The sequence below is a fragment of the Knufia obscura genome (assembly GCF_036327395.1).
Source record: "Knufia obscura strain CCFEE 5817 isolate CBS 148926 chromosome Unknown scaffold_6, whole genome shotgun sequence".
Taxonomy (NCBI): domain Eukaryota; kingdom Fungi; phylum Ascomycota; class Eurotiomycetes; order Chaetothyriales; family Trichomeriaceae; genus Knufia; species Knufia obscura.
This window is the reverse complement of record NW_027042692.1, coordinates 1,372,344-1,388,153: the sequence shown is the minus strand read 5'-3', so window position 1 is coordinate 1,388,153 and position 15,810 is coordinate 1,372,344. Positions and strand designations below refer to the sequence as shown.

The following is a 15,810-nucleotide window of genomic DNA, read 5'->3' as shown; positions in this document are numbered from 1 at the left end:
CGCAGGATTAAGTGCGACGGGCAGAAACCTCGATGCTCGACTTGTGTCATATACATGATAGAGTGTACTCATGTAGCGCCCAAGCGCCAGTCTCATACCAAGCGACAGCGTAATCATGGTCAATCCCATCAGGGCGTCCCTACTACGGAAGCACGGTTCGCGCATCTCGAAACTCAAGTGGAATACCTCAACGCTCGTTTGCACGCCTCGCCAATAAGACATGAAGGTCAGACCCAGCCTCAGTCACCCATGCCCAGGTTGATAGATACATCAATAATGATGGCGACGGGTGAAGATCAAGAAGCCGTAGCACTTGATGGCACAGATCTGCCACCTTTGCACCATGTTAGGTCTCTCGTTGAGGCGTTCCTCAACAGGTTCAACTCAGTGCTACCCCTTTTTCATCCTCAGACCCTATTGCATCTGGTTGATGAGTTCTACAACGTTGGCTCTTCTCGACGGGACCCGGTTGCCTGGGCTGCCATCAATGTCGTACTCGCACTGGCACACAGATATGCCATACAAGGTACTACCGACTCCACAGCCTCAACAAACTATCTCAGCAGAGCGCGATCAGTAGTCTCAGCTGTAATAGAAGCAGAGACAGAGCTGCTGAACGTTCAGGTTCTGTTGGGGATGGTGATTTTACTCCAAGGCTCTCCTGACCAGCAGCCTCCACTGATCTTGATCGCTGTCACGTTCCGTCTAGCGCACCGAATCGGCCTGCACAACCGTGCTTCATCTGTTGGTCTAGAGCCTTTCCTTGCTCGGCAACGCGCTTTTGTTTTCTGGTTCGCATACATACTTGATAAAGACCTAAGTATGCGCCAAAAACAGCCATCAATTCAGCGTGACGATGATATCGATCACAGTTTGCCTTTAGCTGAGATCGATAACTTTCAGTCTAGCTTTATAGGAAACAATAGCGGCCACATCACCACCGCAGACGGGGCTGCGACAATGAACTATTTCCTAGCCCGAATTCGCTTGGCCGTTATCGAGGGTGGTGTATACGATTACCTGTATTCAACAAGGTCTCAAAAACACAACCCCGACGACCGAGCGAAAGCCTTGGACAGCGTGGCTTCTGCCCTGGAACAGTGGAAAGCCTCCATACCTCCAGAATTCACTGCGGCCACAGCTTCACAGACAGTTTCCCCGGGTCTCCTTCCCTTTATTAGCGGTTTGCATTCCACCAGTTTTATGTGTACCACTTTCATAAACCAAGCACATGCTTGGAATGCTAAATGGGTGAGCTCACTACAGAGCAACGCCAGGCTTGGCACAGCACTTTCAGTTCCACCCCTGTGGGATCTGCTCGTGGACGAGGCACGCAGTTTGGCGACGCTAGTCCAGGCGTTGCCCCCCTCAGATTCATCGGATTTCTGGTGAGTATCACATTCGTTCCAATCTAAATTCAAACTCATTGCCGAGTGCCCGTTCGAGTTTCTGTCCAATCTTTTATCTGGTTACTAATGCTGACGGGTCATTGTACCATCAATAGGATAAATGGGTGTTCACACATGACAGCTATAATGCTGTTGATTGCCAACGCAATGCACAGGCCTGACCATGGTTACTGTTCGATAGATAGCCAGCTTATCGATGTAGGAATGAAGACAGCCGACAAAATGGCAGATGGAAGCAGGAACGGCTCGCTAGAAGCGGTCAGGGTCACATTCGTTGAACTGCGCCGTGATGCTCGGCGCAGGCATAGGGCGGCCACAACGACAGTCAACAGCTCTGAATTCCTTACAGAGCTTTGAAATGGTGAAAGGAGCCTCGGTGTGTCTTATGATTTGTAGACCATGAAGCAAGACCTGAGATTAAAGAGGAAGACTCGTGAACAGCTTGATTCTCAAGGATCATCCTGCATACAAACCTGAATCTCCGACATAGGCTACTCCCTTGCTGTTAGTAATCCTCATCGCATTCGTGCTATGATTACAATCATCAGTGGGGCAGACCCTCCGCGGAGCTACTAGTTTGCTCCGTCGACAAACCGTGTGAGGTGTGCGCTGAGAGTACTACTATGTATGGAGGGATCTAACTGTGATCACAGATCTAGGAATCAGATATGGTGAATAGACACTACTGGGCTGCCTTTAGCTTCCTCCTTCCGTACCACTATGCTCCGTTCCACAATGTTGCATGAGCTGATTCATCATCATTCCACGAGGATGTCAATAGAAAAATGAGCCGTATAAAGGGTGGCCAGAAGCTCGGTCAAACTGCCACTCGGCTTTCTATACCCTCGGCAAGAAGCATCTCACACCACAAACACCAAACCACAAACAACCACTGATTCTGTCTTCAGTGGCTGCTCAATTGAACGACTCTACAGCTATGCCGTCCAAGCAGTTCGATACAGAAGCCTACCCAGGTAATGGGCAGTTCAAATCCCTGACCGCAACGTGGCACAACAAACCATACCCCAGAATTTCGCCGGCCCGACCAGAGCTGACAGCAAATGGCAAAGTCATCTTCATCACAGGCGGCGGCAGCGGCATCGGCAAAGCCACGGCAATCGCCTTCGCAGAGGCGGGTGCCAAGATCATCGCCATCTTTGGACGACGTGTTGAAAAGTTAGAGTCAGCTGCTCGAGAGATCCAAAAGGCCAATAGCACCGTCACTGTCGTTCCTGTCTCGGTAGATCTGAGTCAACGAACAGCGGTAGACAAGGCTTTTGAGAACGCGACTCGGCAGGCCGGTGGGGCAGCAGTTGACATCTTTGTCAGCAACGCCGGCATCCTTCAAGAACTGGGGCCTGTATCTGGCTACAAGGAGGAACACTTCCGCAAAGGGCTGGAGTCCAACATGTTGAACACCTTCAATGCTGTCCAGAGCATTCTACCTCACCTCGCGCCCAAGGCAAAGGTGTTTGACATGAACTCAGGCATTGGCCATATCAGTCCTCTGCCAGGGGTCTGGGCTTATGCGGCAACGAAAGCAGCGAATATCAAGCTCTTCCAGTACTTGCAAGCAGAGAATCCGGAATTGCACGTCGTCTCAATTCAACCAGGAGTCATTAACACCGAGATCAATGCCAATACTTACTTCGAGGGCCAAGATGACAGTAAGTACACGAGCACATATCTTTCTCACAACATGATGCTTAATCTTCATCAACTTTGCCGTTTCGCTGACTTCTTGATCCTCTAGTCAATCTGCCAGGCCATTTCCAGGTCTGGCTTGCGAGCCCCGAAGCTGAATTTCTCAAGGGAAAGTTCGTGTGGGCGAATTGGGATATCGACGAGTTGATCTCTGGAGCTGAACAGATCAAAGATCCACTAGCGCTGCAGGTGCTCTTGAATGGGGTTCCCATGTAATACGGATGTTGTTACAGGATGACATGCCATGTCATTTGATCGCCCGAACGAGGTTGAATAGTGATGCTCGATTCGCTGAAAGCTGTGAGCTGAGAGAAAGGAGTACATGCTAGTAGATTTTACTATGTACTCCGTCCTATCATTCATCGAGCCCACGCTTGTGAGGAAGAAACAAAATCCTGGACACCAGGTCATCGAATCTCTGCTATTGATTGTTTTGCACTTTCTGCCGTCGTCGTCGGTGTTACGGGGAGAGATAATTTTCGAGATGAGAACTGGGACTGGCAGTCGCGACCCGAATCGCTCTTACCATTGTTCGTTTTTTGTGCGTGCCTTAAGGCACACATCGGAGGACTGCCAAGCCTACAGCAGGAGGGCGCCCAAGCGCGACTACGAATCGACAAACGATCTTTTCCGGAAACACTTTTTGGGACGCGTGAAGGTCGTCAGCGATGCCGTGAACGCCGGGGGCATCAGAGTGGTAGCAATATCCTTCGTGCTTATCATATTTATCGAAAACACTCCCAGTGCCGCAACAACGAATCGGGTAATGGTTCCGCCAGATTTCATGCATGATGCGTTTGCGCTCGGATAAAAGTACAGCGAGATCATTTCATCGATTCGAAAAGTCTCACGATCATATCTCGCTGTCTTTTTGACACGAAATTCTATGTACTCATAGCAAGTAGATGCAATCAACTTGAGCGTCTTTAAGAAGCACGAAGCGACCGCAGGGCCGTTACATGAGGATCTAATCTCAAGACCGAGCAGTACAATAAAAGAGACGCTTTCACCCCACTTCCACCCTCGACTTTTCCTCCCTGGCCAATCATGGATCTCGATCCTCCTGTACCCAAGTACAACAACAGCGATGCCCTCTCTTTCGCATACCCATCAGTACGAGATAGATGGCCAGCCATAATCACCCAAATCATAGATGATGTCCACCGAACCATATCAGAGCTCCCATCCGAGCACAATGACCGAATACCCGAAGGCAAAACCATCCTCTCCTCCCTAGCAGCCCTTAAGTATGAAATGCAGCACAACCGGACACTTACACCGCTCGACGACGACGGCTACGACGACATCAAACTCTACAACGACGAGCTCCAGGCACGCACAGAAGCAGACCTCGATGGACCAGCCGGTGAGGCTCCAAAATGGCACAACGTAGAATGGCTGTTCAGCGAATGCTACATGTACCGTCGGATCTACACTATTTTCTCCCGCTCCACTATGTGGAAGGACTACGACTATTTCTCCCGGCAGAAGATTTCCACGTTCCGGTCCTCGCGTCCTGCTGTGCTCGAGTTGTGCGCTAAGTACAAGGAGATCATTACGAATATCCGCAAGACGGACGAGGTCGTGCCGGATGTGCATGATCCAAAGCAGATTGCTGATGCAGAGAGGTTGCTGTTTACTGAGATGGCGGAGATCTGTCTGTGGGGAAATGCGACGGATTTGAGTCTGCTGACGAATATGACGTACGAGGATATCCAGAAACTGCAGGGCTCGAATGCGCGGAAGGAGAGTGAGAAGAACATTCTTGTTAATGATCTTAGCAAGGCATTCGAGATCTTGAACGGAGCTAAGCAGGCCAAGAAGGAAACCAGAAGAGTCGATATCGTGTTGGACAACGCCGGCTTCGAGCTCTTCGTTGATCTGGTGTTAGCTGGTTACCTTCTTGCCACGGGTCTCGCTACAGAAATTGTACTTCACCCTAAGAGTCTGCCTTGGTTTGTATCTGATGTCTTGCCAACCGATTTCTCAGCACTGTTGAATGCGATGCAGGACCCGAAGTCGTTCTATGAGGTTGAAGTTGATGAGAAGGCGCCTGTACCGCTGGCCGAGGACGAAGCATCGAACATTAAGTTCCTGTTTGAGCACTGGAGTAGCTTACACAGTGATGGCCAGATCGTGTTGAGGCCCAACCGTTTCTGGACTAATGCTGGTTCTTTCTGGCGGATGCCTAAGGTTGCTCCGGAGCTGTTTGAGGATCTGAAGGAGAGTGAGTTGGTAGTGTTCAAGGGTGATCTGAACTATCGCAAGGTAATCGGTGATGTGAGTTATGATGATGTTCCGTCTCTGCTTCATATCATTAACGTGTACAGGCCGCTTGGGATCCGACCACACCGCTCGAAGAAGCCGCCGGTCCACTGGGCAAGTCATCGGGTACAAGAGTACTGGCTTTAAGAACATGCAAAGGTGATACTGTAGTTGGCTTGCCGAAAGGCAAAGACGAGGAGTTGAGACAGGAGCAGGGTGGTCAGCCTGAAGCTCGAAAGTGGGCGTGGAAAGGTAAATGGGCGGTTGTTGAACTAAGTGATGGTAAGACTGCATAGATAACACCTATTCTCAGGTCCTTATAGACATAGGATATAGACTATCGGAAGTGAGTGGATATGATCTCGCCATATTTCGCGGTCCGTCAGTGCTTCGAAAGAAGCATGAGACGGGCTCCCGCTTTGGTGTGTTAATGGCTTTTTCACTCATGTACAAAGTACTAGACTCCAGTATGACAATTTGCGAATCTTGTGGCTCACTCAGAGACTGCAGGCTTGCACCGCGAGATCTCCGCCACATATCAGTGCCATTGCAACGCGCGTGTGTTGGAGAAGAGTTGAAAATGAGCTGACAACATCTGTGCTTAGCGAGACTCGACAAAATTAGCCCCTTTTCGGACCCGAGCGTTCCTGAAGATCCTCGGAGAATAAGATCGTCGCGCCTCAACGCGAAACAAATAAGTCAACACCACCAATTCGATACACTCTCATTGCTATTCTTCAGACTTCAAACTTGCTGCTTCCGCTACCGCGCGAGACAACTGACACTACCGTCACCCGTTCACGTCTGTCGCTACCATCAGCGTTCCATCGATAGTCCTCGCGCATCACTTCAGCCTTCCTCAATCCCCTAGACTCCTCTTAGACCTGACCACAGTTACGATTACACAACCATGGCCGAAGCAAGAGCGGCGCACCAACATCGCCAACAAGTCTCCCTTCTCACCTCCCTCATCCGCTGGCTCCAACTAAAGAACTACCAATACGAAGTCACATTCTCCCTCTACATGCTCACCTACACCGAGAAGATCGTCTTCAGTGCGTCTCCCTCCCTATCATCCACCACAGTCACACCCACTAACACCACCCAGACTCGATCCTCGTCACCCTCATCTCCCTCCTCATCACAGCCGCATACCTCTACCTCCCCGCGCACATCATAGTAATATACACGCGCGTATGGTACTACATCAGCGGGGAATTCACGCAGAACAATGGCGGCGGCATGTCGATGTTGGATAGTATCACGGAGGCGTTGAAGGCTACGAAGGAGGTTGTGGTGAGTCAGACGGTTAGTTCGGCGGTTGCGAAGGAGACGTTGGGACGGGCGGGGAGTGTGGTTGGGGTGGTGAGGGATGAGTTGTGATGGGGTTTTGGGGTGCGTTGTTGTGTAATTATGGGTATTCGTTAGCATGGCGTTGGTGGGCGTGTATGGGAAAGCCTGGGAGTGCGGTATGGAAAGAGCAGGCGTGTACAACCCTCATAGAACAGGTGTTGGTTTGGGGTGCTGTTTCTCTGGCAAGCGACCGTGCGCATATCATAAGGCGGCTTTTAGGTCCTGCGAGATCTGATATCATACATCATTTCAATCATGTCCCTTCCCAGCCTCAAAGATCCCACGGGTTGGAGCAGCTCTTGCATTGGAATCTTCCAAGATTTTGTACATGCCTCATACATAGTATACACTCTATACATCCTCATGATCACGTCCTCTCACCGTACGCCTTTGTCATCAGCTCGTCGACACCTCCGCTCCCTCCTCCACTCTCGGCTGCTTGAACGCCTCCCTAGCCTGCATCAACGCCGCATCCCTCTCCTTCCTCCTCCTCATCTCCCTCTGTATCCTCTCAACCTCAGCTTTGATATCCTCCCTGTCATACGGTATCTTATGCGACTGTTCGGCAGTAGGCCAGAAGTCTTGTACGCTGAATCTGTTTTCGAGGTTGGTGCCGAAGTAGTACATCCAGCCTATGGGGAACAGGAGGTACATTCCGAACTGAAGCAGTCAGTGGTTGTGACCGTGAAGAGGAGAGGTGACAGCGCTCACCTTGAAGACTTCGAGGTTTGAGCCGCGGAGGGGACGCAGTACGCGGTTGAGTCTGTCGACGATCATCTTGGTGGTGGTTGTGAGGCGCGGGAGAGGTCGAGATATGCAAGTGTGTGTCCAGACGGTGAAGCTGTTGTTCGTGGGTATCTAGCAGTCACCAAGCCTTGAAATCGAATGTCATGAGATATGTTACCTAACGAAACTTGGTGGACTGATCATCTTCATCTTGAAGTTCCCGATCGCCACGAATTTGTGACAGCCTCAGGCAGGATTCCAGAAGGTCAATGAGAACATCGGTACGGTGGAATTTAGTGCTTCAAGTGCTTACGATGGATCGTGCCAAGCACGTTTCAGGGACTTGGGATGCTATCAGCCACCAATCGGCGAAGAAGATACGACCCACTCTCGAGCTCAAAGATGCCGAGGCAAGAAACCACGACTCTCCGCAAAGGGTCACTACAAAGTCGGGAGGCCTTGCTTAAGGACGTAACTTTCCAACTCCCATCCGAGCTACCTTACATACACGACACCTTCACCTTTTGTCTCGGTGCCTGTTCCATTCTGTTGCTGCAAATCTCAGCAGAGCACCCAGCAACCAATCTCAACTGCATCACAACCAACCAATTCAATCTCCCATTCCCACCACCACCATGTCCGCCCCAACCCAAGCCGAAGTCCAAGCAGAAGTAACCCTCAAATACGCCGCCCCCCTCGCAATCATAACCCTAAACCGCACCAAAAAGCTCAACGCCCTAACCCAAGCCCACTACTACCGCATCTCCTGTCTCCTTCGCGAAATCGCCCTCCGCGACGACATAACAATCACAGTCCTAACCGGAACAGGCCGCTTCTTCTCCGCCGGCGCAGATGTCGGCTCCGCACGTCCCGCTCCAAAAGCCGAGAATCCAGATGCTACACGTCGTGAACTTCTGAGCGGGTTTGTAGCGAATAATTTGGATATTACGCGGAGTTTCTACCAGCACCCTAAGATCCTAGTTGGTGCGTTGAATGGGCCGGCTGTGGGACTCAGCGCGGCGTTGCTCGGCTTCTGCGACTTCATCTACGCGGCGCCCCACACCTACACGCTCACCCCGTTCTCCTCGCTCGGTCTCGTGGCCGAAGGAGGCGCGAGTTACGGTCTGGTTCAACGGATGGGCATCTCAACCGCTAACGAAGCCCTCCTGATGTCTCGCAAGATTCCAATCGAGAAGCTCCTTCACTGCGGCTTTGTCAACAAGACGTTCGCTGGCAAGGACGAGAAGGACAGTGATGGGTTCCTGAAGCAGGTGTTGGAGGAGATCGATGATAAGCTTGGGAGTCATCTGAATCGGGATAGTTTGTTGGGGATCAAGAAGTTAATTCGGGCGCCGTTTGAGGAGGGGTTGGAGGCGCAGGGGGTTAGGGAGGTTATGGCGGGGATGGGGGTTTTCTTGAAGGGGGCGCCGCAGGAGGAGTTTAGGAAGTTGGCGAGTGGGGAGAAGAGGCATAAGTTGTAGGTGGCAGCTTCGAATTGAAGATGTCGTTCGTGTGTTGTAGCTAGGTAAGAGACAAAAATTTGGACTGTGATTTATGCATTGCGTTGAAATGTGTAGCGCCTCTCTACTCCCAACTCTTGTTACTCCAGCGCAAATCACACAGTAGCCTGACCCAGGCTAGGCCGTTCCTGAACTGCCTCATGTCCTGCCTACTCTGTACTCTGCCTCGAGACCAGACGATCTCGAATATTGTGACCTCATGTATCTCTCATTGCGTCTATCATAATCCTCCACATATAAGGGATCTTGCGCTGCAGCATCTCGCAGTGCTCCTGGAACTCATGTAACGCGCTGCCATGCTGATCCATGATGGTGGCGTGCCACAGTCTACAAACTTGGCGAGCTCTAACGATTGAACGCGATGGGAGGGAGTAATCTCTAGTGTAGTAGGATTGAGTGAAGATGTTGTGGAGGACTTCGATGGGGAGGTCGTGGATGGTTGTCCTCTTGGAGAGTACGCGGCTGGTAGATAGATGTCAGGTTTGTGGCTTTGATAGCAGGAGGTCTACTTACTCCGGTGTGATGCAGGCACGAAGGTAGGTCGATCAGTATGTAAAGGCTTTGTGTAAGAACTGCAGAGGCTCGCAGGTAGTATTGTACCAGGGCGGTACCCGATATCGTGTACTTCGTCTGAGTCAGCTGACTAAAGGAGATGCAAGTGAGATTCTTACTCTTGGTGAAGACTTCACTTCTGCTCCTCATCATCGTCACATCCACATGCTTCATCCTCCGTCACCGCATATCGTCTATACTCAGCCATGTCTTCGCTATAGCGCTCCTCGATGATCGCCTTCCAAAGATGACAGACTCGTCGTAGACGGATGCGGTCAATTGAGAAGGGGAAGAAGTTAGCCTGCCAGGCATGAAAACGCCATTCGACCACCTCAAGATGGCTCAAGATATGGCAGAGGATTTCGACGGGCATGTCGTTGATTGTGGGCATTTTCGAATGGGTTTTGGTGAAGTGTGTTAGGATGATGAGGTGTGCTTCTCGTGAAGCTGGTCGGCGAGATGTAGGCAGGCTGAAGATATAGGACCACTGTGATATCACTGTGGCCAGAACTCGTATGAGTGACGCAACCGAGCGGGCAGTAACGACCAGAAAGCTGATGGAAGTATCTAGAATCGATGTGTTTACTCACATTTTCTCACGGTGAAAGTAAGGTGCGCGAGTGAGGTCGCTCCTGGGAAGATACGAAGTCGGTCATTGGACTTGCGCTTGAGCACTTGTAGCTGGCCTTCCTTTTCGTGACTCGAGGTCCCTCAGTTCAAGAGCATACTCCTTATACAGCGCCAAGTCCTCGCCGAATCGCTGGGCTACCATCGCATTCCATAGTCGGCAGACCCTACCAGCGCTGTTTAGCGTTGGTGGGTAGTTCCACCAGTACCATGTGCTGGGGTCGTCATATGTGTTGGACTCAAGGTATTTGACTTCGGTTAAGATCTGGTAGAGAATTTCGACAGGTAGGTCGTTGATGGTAGTAGGCATTTTGGAAAATCGTTCGAGTTGCTGATGAATAGCTGCACGTATGGAGTCAGCAAAGGCTCTGTCCTGTCTAAAGTGATACTCACGATTTGAACAGGTGCTGACAATGGATACCGTATGTCTGGAGTTGGGCAAAAGGTCGTTGGTTCTGACAATGAGGTTTTTTGATGTTTTCTGTGAGCTACCAACTTGTAGTAATATGCCAAACTTGGACGCGGCCCTCATGTGGAGGAACATTTATGGACCGTCGCCTCTATTTCGGGGTGATACAAAGTGTTTCGAGGATCGGTTTGTTGGAGGACTTACACTCAAGTAGGTTACAACCTAGACGAAGTGATCTTTTGCTCGCATTGTTATAGTGCCACGAATCACTCTCCACGGCCGAGAGATCGGTTGTACTCTGCCATGTACACACTGAGCTCGCGATAGGAGTCCAGTTTCCTCCCATACAGATCAAGAATCACTGCATTCCATAGCTTACAGACCTTGCGAACTTTTGCTAAATTGTCGTATATCTCGCTGTTCATAAACCTGTTCGGATCGCTTGAATGAAGACGTTGTGGAGGACTTCGACTGGTAGGTCGTGGATGGTAGCCATCTACCGGAGCGACGAAGCAAAAACAGAGTAATCAGATGTCAGCTATAAGTGCCTTAAGGTTAGTCACCATTAGTGATTAGCGATCGCAGGATATTTGAGCTCATGAATGTAAGATACTTGGTTGAGAAGTAGTCGCAAGCAGATAACGTGCAAGAGACACTGGGATAGGGAATTCTTTGGATGTTCAACCGCTTGACTTGTCACATCGTGTTTGCCCACGTTCGTTCGAGCCATCAGCAAGCGGATTTCCCAGTATCAACAAACACGCTCCTTCTCTGTTCGTGGATTTCGTCCTCGGCTTGCAGCGCGAGAGCTGCAAATACTCCTTAGCAGACTTCTATAGTGCTTGCCATATTGCTCTTCGACTGTCCAAGACCACATGCTCGGTGAGCCTTAGTCACAGACAAGTATATTTCGCCTCGCGATTTATGACTGCTCCTTTCGTCCCTTCAAACCCCTCGGCTTGCTCGCTGGCACATCCTTCTTCGGTCTCTGCGAATCAAGAATGTGCGAAGCCCGCGAAACAGCAGCCTGGTTCAAATCTCCTCGGTATCCGTTCTTGCCGACAGCGTCCGCGATAGACTTGTAGACCCTGTTCCTCGTTAGCAGTGCCCTCCAAAACTTCTCACCCCACAACCCCTTTAGAGTCTGGTGTGCACATACTTCTGGTTACCCCTCCCACTCTTAAACTTATGTGTGTTCAGCGACTTAGCCGGTGTGTTGCTCTTATCCGTCTTCTTCGTCGACATGGACACACCGCTATCACCGGCTGGCTGGACGGAGACGGCCTTGCTGTTCACGAAGCCAGCGTGGGTTCGGCTGTGCTTGTTGGCGAGGTTGAAGGGGTCGCGGGAGAAGTAGGCGCCGCCTCCGGTCTTGCGGGATACGAGGTAGGCATTGTTTGATCCTGTCGGAATTAGTATGCGGTTGATTGGAGACGGGATGGTGGCTGCATACGGACAATCTCCCAGAGGAGGTCATCGGAGACGTTCGGTCGTTGAGACATGGTGTGAGTATGCGATGTGGACTTGTTGACCTGTATCTGCGATCTTGAGGTTTGCGGTCGGCGTCGAAATCGCAAGGCTTCGTGGGATGATTTGCGCCAAGATGTCTGGTGCCTTGGAGCCTGGCTTCTAGCGAAATTGTTGCCTGAGGATATCATGATCCCCCACAAGCAGCCCAGTTGTGTACTCGAGCCAGGCAGCTTTGTAGGATTGAGGCTCAGCGCCGCGGCAACGCAATGCGCGGCCCGGCGAAGGACAACGAGAGACTTCCGGACGTCCCATTTCCAGCTTTGTTGCTTCAAGTAACTCATAACAGGCTGCGCATGTAACCGCATAGCCGAGCAGGCCGTCGAGCCTTCAGAATCAGTGCCTATATCGAGTCAATACTATCGCTTGCCTTGCGCCCTACTTCAGCCCAGAGTCCTCAGCGCTGATTATCACCCACCATGTATCTCATGTTCGCCATCTTCCTCCTCTCCATGGTCATAGGAACAGGTACTTCCCATCCTCCCCACCCAAGCAACCCACAACCTAACCATCCATGTATCTAGGCCTCTACCTAACCCGCCACACCTGGACCCCCCACCTCCCAAACCGCATCCAAGACATCCTCTACAATATCCCCAGCGCATCCACCGCATCCTCAGCCGCCTACTCTCGTCTCCCCTCATTCCTCTCCGATGTAGAAGGCGGCTTCACCTCATCCAACTTCAACCTCTCCGACAACATCACCGAGGGTGACTCGCGGTCTGGTCTCGATGCGCAGGGCAAGAGGGATGTACAGCGCATCATGAGGAGTCGTGGGATAGGCTTTGATGAGGCGAGGAGGGTGATGATGGAGGGGAGGTTTAAGGAGAGTGGGATTGGGAAGGATGGGTTGCCGAGGGATCCGAAGTTGGTTACGTTTGGGGGGAGATGATGGGGAATAGATTGAGGGAAGGAGGAGGAAGTGGGTGGAGGAAAGTGTGCTAGGACAGTTGGACTTTGAGATTCGTATTACGGGAATAATACTATATGATTAGAACTACTGGTTCTCCTAGGACCTACTTCTTGTTCTACAATCTTCTACAGGATGCATTCTGGGTCATTGGGTGCTCAAGAGATCTGCATGATCAGCTGCCATTTGACAGATGTGTTTCTTCTTGTTCTTCCACAACATCGAACACAACATGGAAAGCTGATCCTGGCTCTAGAGCAGGCTGACGCAGCGACACCGAGATCCTCGACGAGGTCTTCCCTGAAGGAACACACACAGTATCCGAAAGCTCACGAGCCGAAGGAACATGCAAATCCAGGTTCATCCACGAAATCGAGTCCTGTCTATAGCTGTCCCGAAACAGCAGCTCCCTGATACGGTCATCCTCTTTCGTCAGAAGCACAAGCTTGCCTTTTGGGGGATACGTCCTAGCATCGCACAAGACAATCAAGTTCACGAGACGGGCGTGCACCCTGCAGCTGAACCTCATGGCAAGAACCATATTATAGCGATCCCACTTGTATGGCCGTGGCTTCAGGAAGAGGCGGTCTTCGGGATCCCAGAGGTTCTCGGGTACTGCGTCTTGCAACTGAAAGGCATCGGTGGGCGGTACATGGATTGCATGCACTCTGAACGCAGTGAAGAGAGAGGCGCAGGTCGGATCCCAGTCGATAATGATGTATACGTCTGTGGCGTGGAAGAGCCTGCTTTGCCTGACCTCAGAATTGTTAAAGGCGACGAGTGAATGTAGCCTCGGATGTCGCTGGAAGAGCTTTGGGCCAATTTTGCGAAGTGGCATGCCCCAAGCGGCTGTTATTTCACCAGTGTAGCCCAGGAACTGGATCAGAGTCGAAAGGCTTGTCTTTGAGTCAAGCGGCACGGTGCATAGCCGCAAAGGAACCTCGCCGGAGATGCGGAGGCCTCTATTGGTGACTGAGAAATCGAAGAAGCTGTGTGGGAAGCGTTCAAACCGTTCCATGCCGACGAATGAGCTTGCAGATGTAGCGAAGAGGGCGTTGCTCCGGTGGAAAGCGAAAATCGTGGAATCACTGTTGCGTTTGACTATCTCCTCCTGCAAGCGACGGAAGGCGTTAGTTCCTTCCCCATATATTAGTGGCATGTTGACTTCGAAGATACCGAGGAGAGAATAGGCCTCGTCTTCAATGCGAGTGGTGTCTCGGCCAGCTGCCCAAGACATTCGCGCTGCAATGCAGACTGAGTTGAGCGGAGCGCTGCCATCAAGTATGTTAGCAGGTATACCAGTACGCTCCGTGATGACCTCAAGACAATCCTGTCGCGATGCAAGATAATTCCAGTCCGAACCGTAGAACTCGAGACGGGTAGGTGCAATGAGTTCCTGGAGGGTCCAGCCTCTCCTCCACCATCTGCATGTTGCAATGCTATGCGCGGTTTCGAGACTCTCAGTCGCTTCGAGATCAGTAAGGTAGACATAGCAGACTTTTGCGCCGCGATACCATTGGTACATGGAGTTGATGGCCTCTGTAAGCTCTGCACTGCTAGACTTGTCAATACAACACGTATCAACCCACACCCAGTCAATGCCGATCTCTTCCGCTAAGCGACAAGTCTGCGTGATCTTCTGCCAGCCTCGTTTTGAGGAGTCTTGCGTCGTAGCCATTTCGGTCATGGTAACTTCTCCGTCTTCCCAGGTATGGGACAAGATAGCATACTCTGGCAAGTCTCTCATTGAGAACTCTTGCAAGTGCTTTGTTTGTGTATTGATTAGCCGCATCATTCCTCAACACTAAGTGATATCAGCTGTCGATTTCATCGCTGTCCAGAGCCCCAGAAAACGCCTATGTCAAGGAGCTTCTCTGCAATCACCGGTCCGTACCAGTTTCAGTACCGGTGTTCGCTAGCTGCCTGTAGAGTCGACGGCTCTGAGCCATCATCAAACCCTGCATGTGATAGAACAGACTCAGTGGTTTGCGCGCCTCGCAGTGATCATGACAGAACACGTCAATAGAGAGATCCCGTGCTTGACAGGCTACGACAGCAGTGTAAACGTGTCGCGAAGCGTTCCCGCTGTCGATGGCTATTGGACAGCACGGATAGTCAAGCGAATGTCTACAAGAACGATCCTGAGCGCAACCGTAGAAGCCCAGTGGTTCCAGTGGTTAATCGTTGAGCCGCGGGACTTAAGCAAACGCCCGGCACTGGGAATCTTGTGATCTGCAAAATCCTCACGGGGAATAATGTGAGGATACCATCTGTTCAAATCTAGTCCTTGAATTGGAAATTATCTGAACTGCCTCTTGCGGTTTCTGGAGCTAATCTTAAGACCTTTCGTGCCTGCACTGCAGTACCCACGAATAGACTGCCGACCAGTCTTCCCCAGTCCCTCCGAGCTTGAGGCCTTGTCAATCTAGCACTGACATATCAAGCCTACGCAAAGGACCAGCCTCATGCGTAGACGTCAGGAACGATCCTCAACCTTCTCGGGTCAAATGGGGAAGTCGGAGCTCCAGCTCTCCATCGGACCCTCTTGCAGACGCGAGTCCTCCCATACCATAGGTGTATATCAATGTTCATACATCGTAAATTCATAATTAGCATCTTCGTGTACATGCTTCTTAAATCGACCAAACGTAAACGCTGCAAATTGGTGGAGTATTGTTGATGACTGAGTGAGTAATCTGACATGCTGACACATCCCTATCATGCCGACGATGCCGATGCATGATTAGGTGTGCGCGATATATGTCGAGGTAGCATCATCTCATCATCGGTCCTGGTCCTGTTGTTCCA

The 15,810-nt window shown here is 51.1% G+C and overlaps 10 protein-coding genes across 10 annotated transcripts; 6 read left to right on the top strand and 4 right to left on the bottom strand.

Annotated features, from left to right (window-relative positions):
• Positions 1–279: 279 nt before the first annotated feature.
• Positions 280–1,392, top strand: PMZ80_006006 (uncharacterized protein; the record flags this gene model as incomplete). The annotated part of the gene is made up of 1 exon (XM_064874421.1): positions 280–1,392. The coding sequence occupies one exon, from the start codon at positions 280–282 to the stop codon at positions 1,390–1,392; it is 1,113 nt and encodes a 370-aa protein (XP_064730143.1).
• Positions 1,393–2,346: 954 nt separating this feature from the next.
• PMZ80_006005 (uncharacterized protein) lies at positions 2,347–3,329 on the top strand (the record flags this gene model as incomplete). The annotated part of the gene is made up of 2 exons (XM_064874420.1): positions 2,347–3,076; positions 3,163–3,329. The coding sequence occupies 2 exons, from the start codon at positions 2,347–2,349 to the stop codon at positions 3,327–3,329; spliced, it is 897 nt and encodes a 298-aa protein (XP_064730142.1).
• An 831-nt stretch (positions 3,330–4,160) lies between these two features.
• HRT2 (Hairy/enhancer-of-split with YRPW motif protein 2) lies at positions 4,161–5,674 on the top strand (the record flags this gene model as incomplete). The annotated part of the gene is made up of 2 exons (XM_064874419.1): positions 4,161–5,393; positions 5,444–5,674. The coding sequence occupies 2 exons, from the start codon at positions 4,161–4,163 to the stop codon at positions 5,672–5,674; spliced, it is 1,464 nt and encodes a 487-aa protein (XP_064730141.1).
• A 614-nt stretch (positions 5,675–6,288) lies between these two features.
• Positions 6,289–6,761, top strand: PMZ80_006003 (uncharacterized protein; the record flags this gene model as incomplete). The annotated part of the gene is made up of 2 exons (XM_064874418.1): positions 6,289–6,433; positions 6,487–6,761. 2 exons carry the CDS (start codon positions 6,289–6,291, stop codon positions 6,759–6,761), a joined length of 420 nt encoding a protein of 139 aa, XP_064730140.1.
• A 366-nt stretch (positions 6,762–7,127) lies between these two features.
• Positions 7,128–7,508, bottom strand: PMZ80_006002 (uncharacterized protein; the record flags this gene model as incomplete). Its single annotated transcript, XM_064874417.1, has 2 exons — positions 7,128–7,391; positions 7,443–7,508. 2 exons carry the CDS (start codon positions 7,506–7,508, stop codon positions 7,128–7,130), a joined length of 330 nt encoding a protein of 109 aa, XP_064730139.1.
• A 584-nt stretch (positions 7,509–8,092) lies between these two features.
• ECI1 (dodecenoyl-CoA isomerase) lies at positions 8,093–8,938 on the top strand (the record flags this gene model as incomplete). The annotated part of the gene is made up of 1 exon (XM_064874416.1): positions 8,093–8,938. The coding sequence occupies one exon, from the start codon at positions 8,093–8,095 to the stop codon at positions 8,936–8,938; it is 846 nt and encodes a 281-aa protein (XP_064730138.1).
• Positions 8,939–10,181: 1,243 nt separating this feature from the next.
• PMZ80_006000 (uncharacterized protein) lies at positions 10,182–10,466 on the bottom strand (the record flags this gene model as incomplete). The annotated part of the gene is made up of 1 exon (XM_064874415.1): positions 10,182–10,466. One exon carries the CDS (start codon positions 10,464–10,466, stop codon positions 10,182–10,184), a length of 285 nt encoding a protein of 94 aa, XP_064730137.1.
• A 1,021-nt stretch (positions 10,467–11,487) lies between these two features.
• On the bottom strand, positions 11,488–12,067 carry PMZ80_005999 (uncharacterized protein; the record flags this gene model as incomplete). Its single annotated transcript, XM_064874414.1, has 3 exons — positions 11,488–11,653; positions 11,725–11,968; positions 12,019–12,067. The coding sequence occupies 3 exons, from the start codon at positions 12,065–12,067 to the stop codon at positions 11,488–11,490; spliced, it is 459 nt and encodes a 152-aa protein (XP_064730136.1).
• Positions 12,068–12,511: 444 nt separating this feature from the next.
• Positions 12,512–12,984, top strand: PMZ80_005998 (uncharacterized protein; the record flags this gene model as incomplete). Its single annotated transcript, XM_064874413.1, has 2 exons — positions 12,512–12,560; positions 12,617–12,984. The coding sequence occupies 2 exons, from the start codon at positions 12,512–12,514 to the stop codon at positions 12,982–12,984; spliced, it is 417 nt and encodes a 138-aa protein (XP_064730135.1).
• Positions 12,985–13,177: 193 nt separating this feature from the next.
• On the bottom strand, positions 13,178–14,749 carry PMZ80_005997 (uncharacterized protein; the record flags this gene model as incomplete). The annotated part of the gene is made up of 1 exon (XM_064874412.1): positions 13,178–14,749. One exon carries the CDS (start codon positions 14,747–14,749, stop codon positions 13,178–13,180), a length of 1,572 nt encoding a protein of 523 aa, XP_064730134.1.
• Between the last annotated feature and the right edge of the window lie 1,061 nt (positions 14,750–15,810).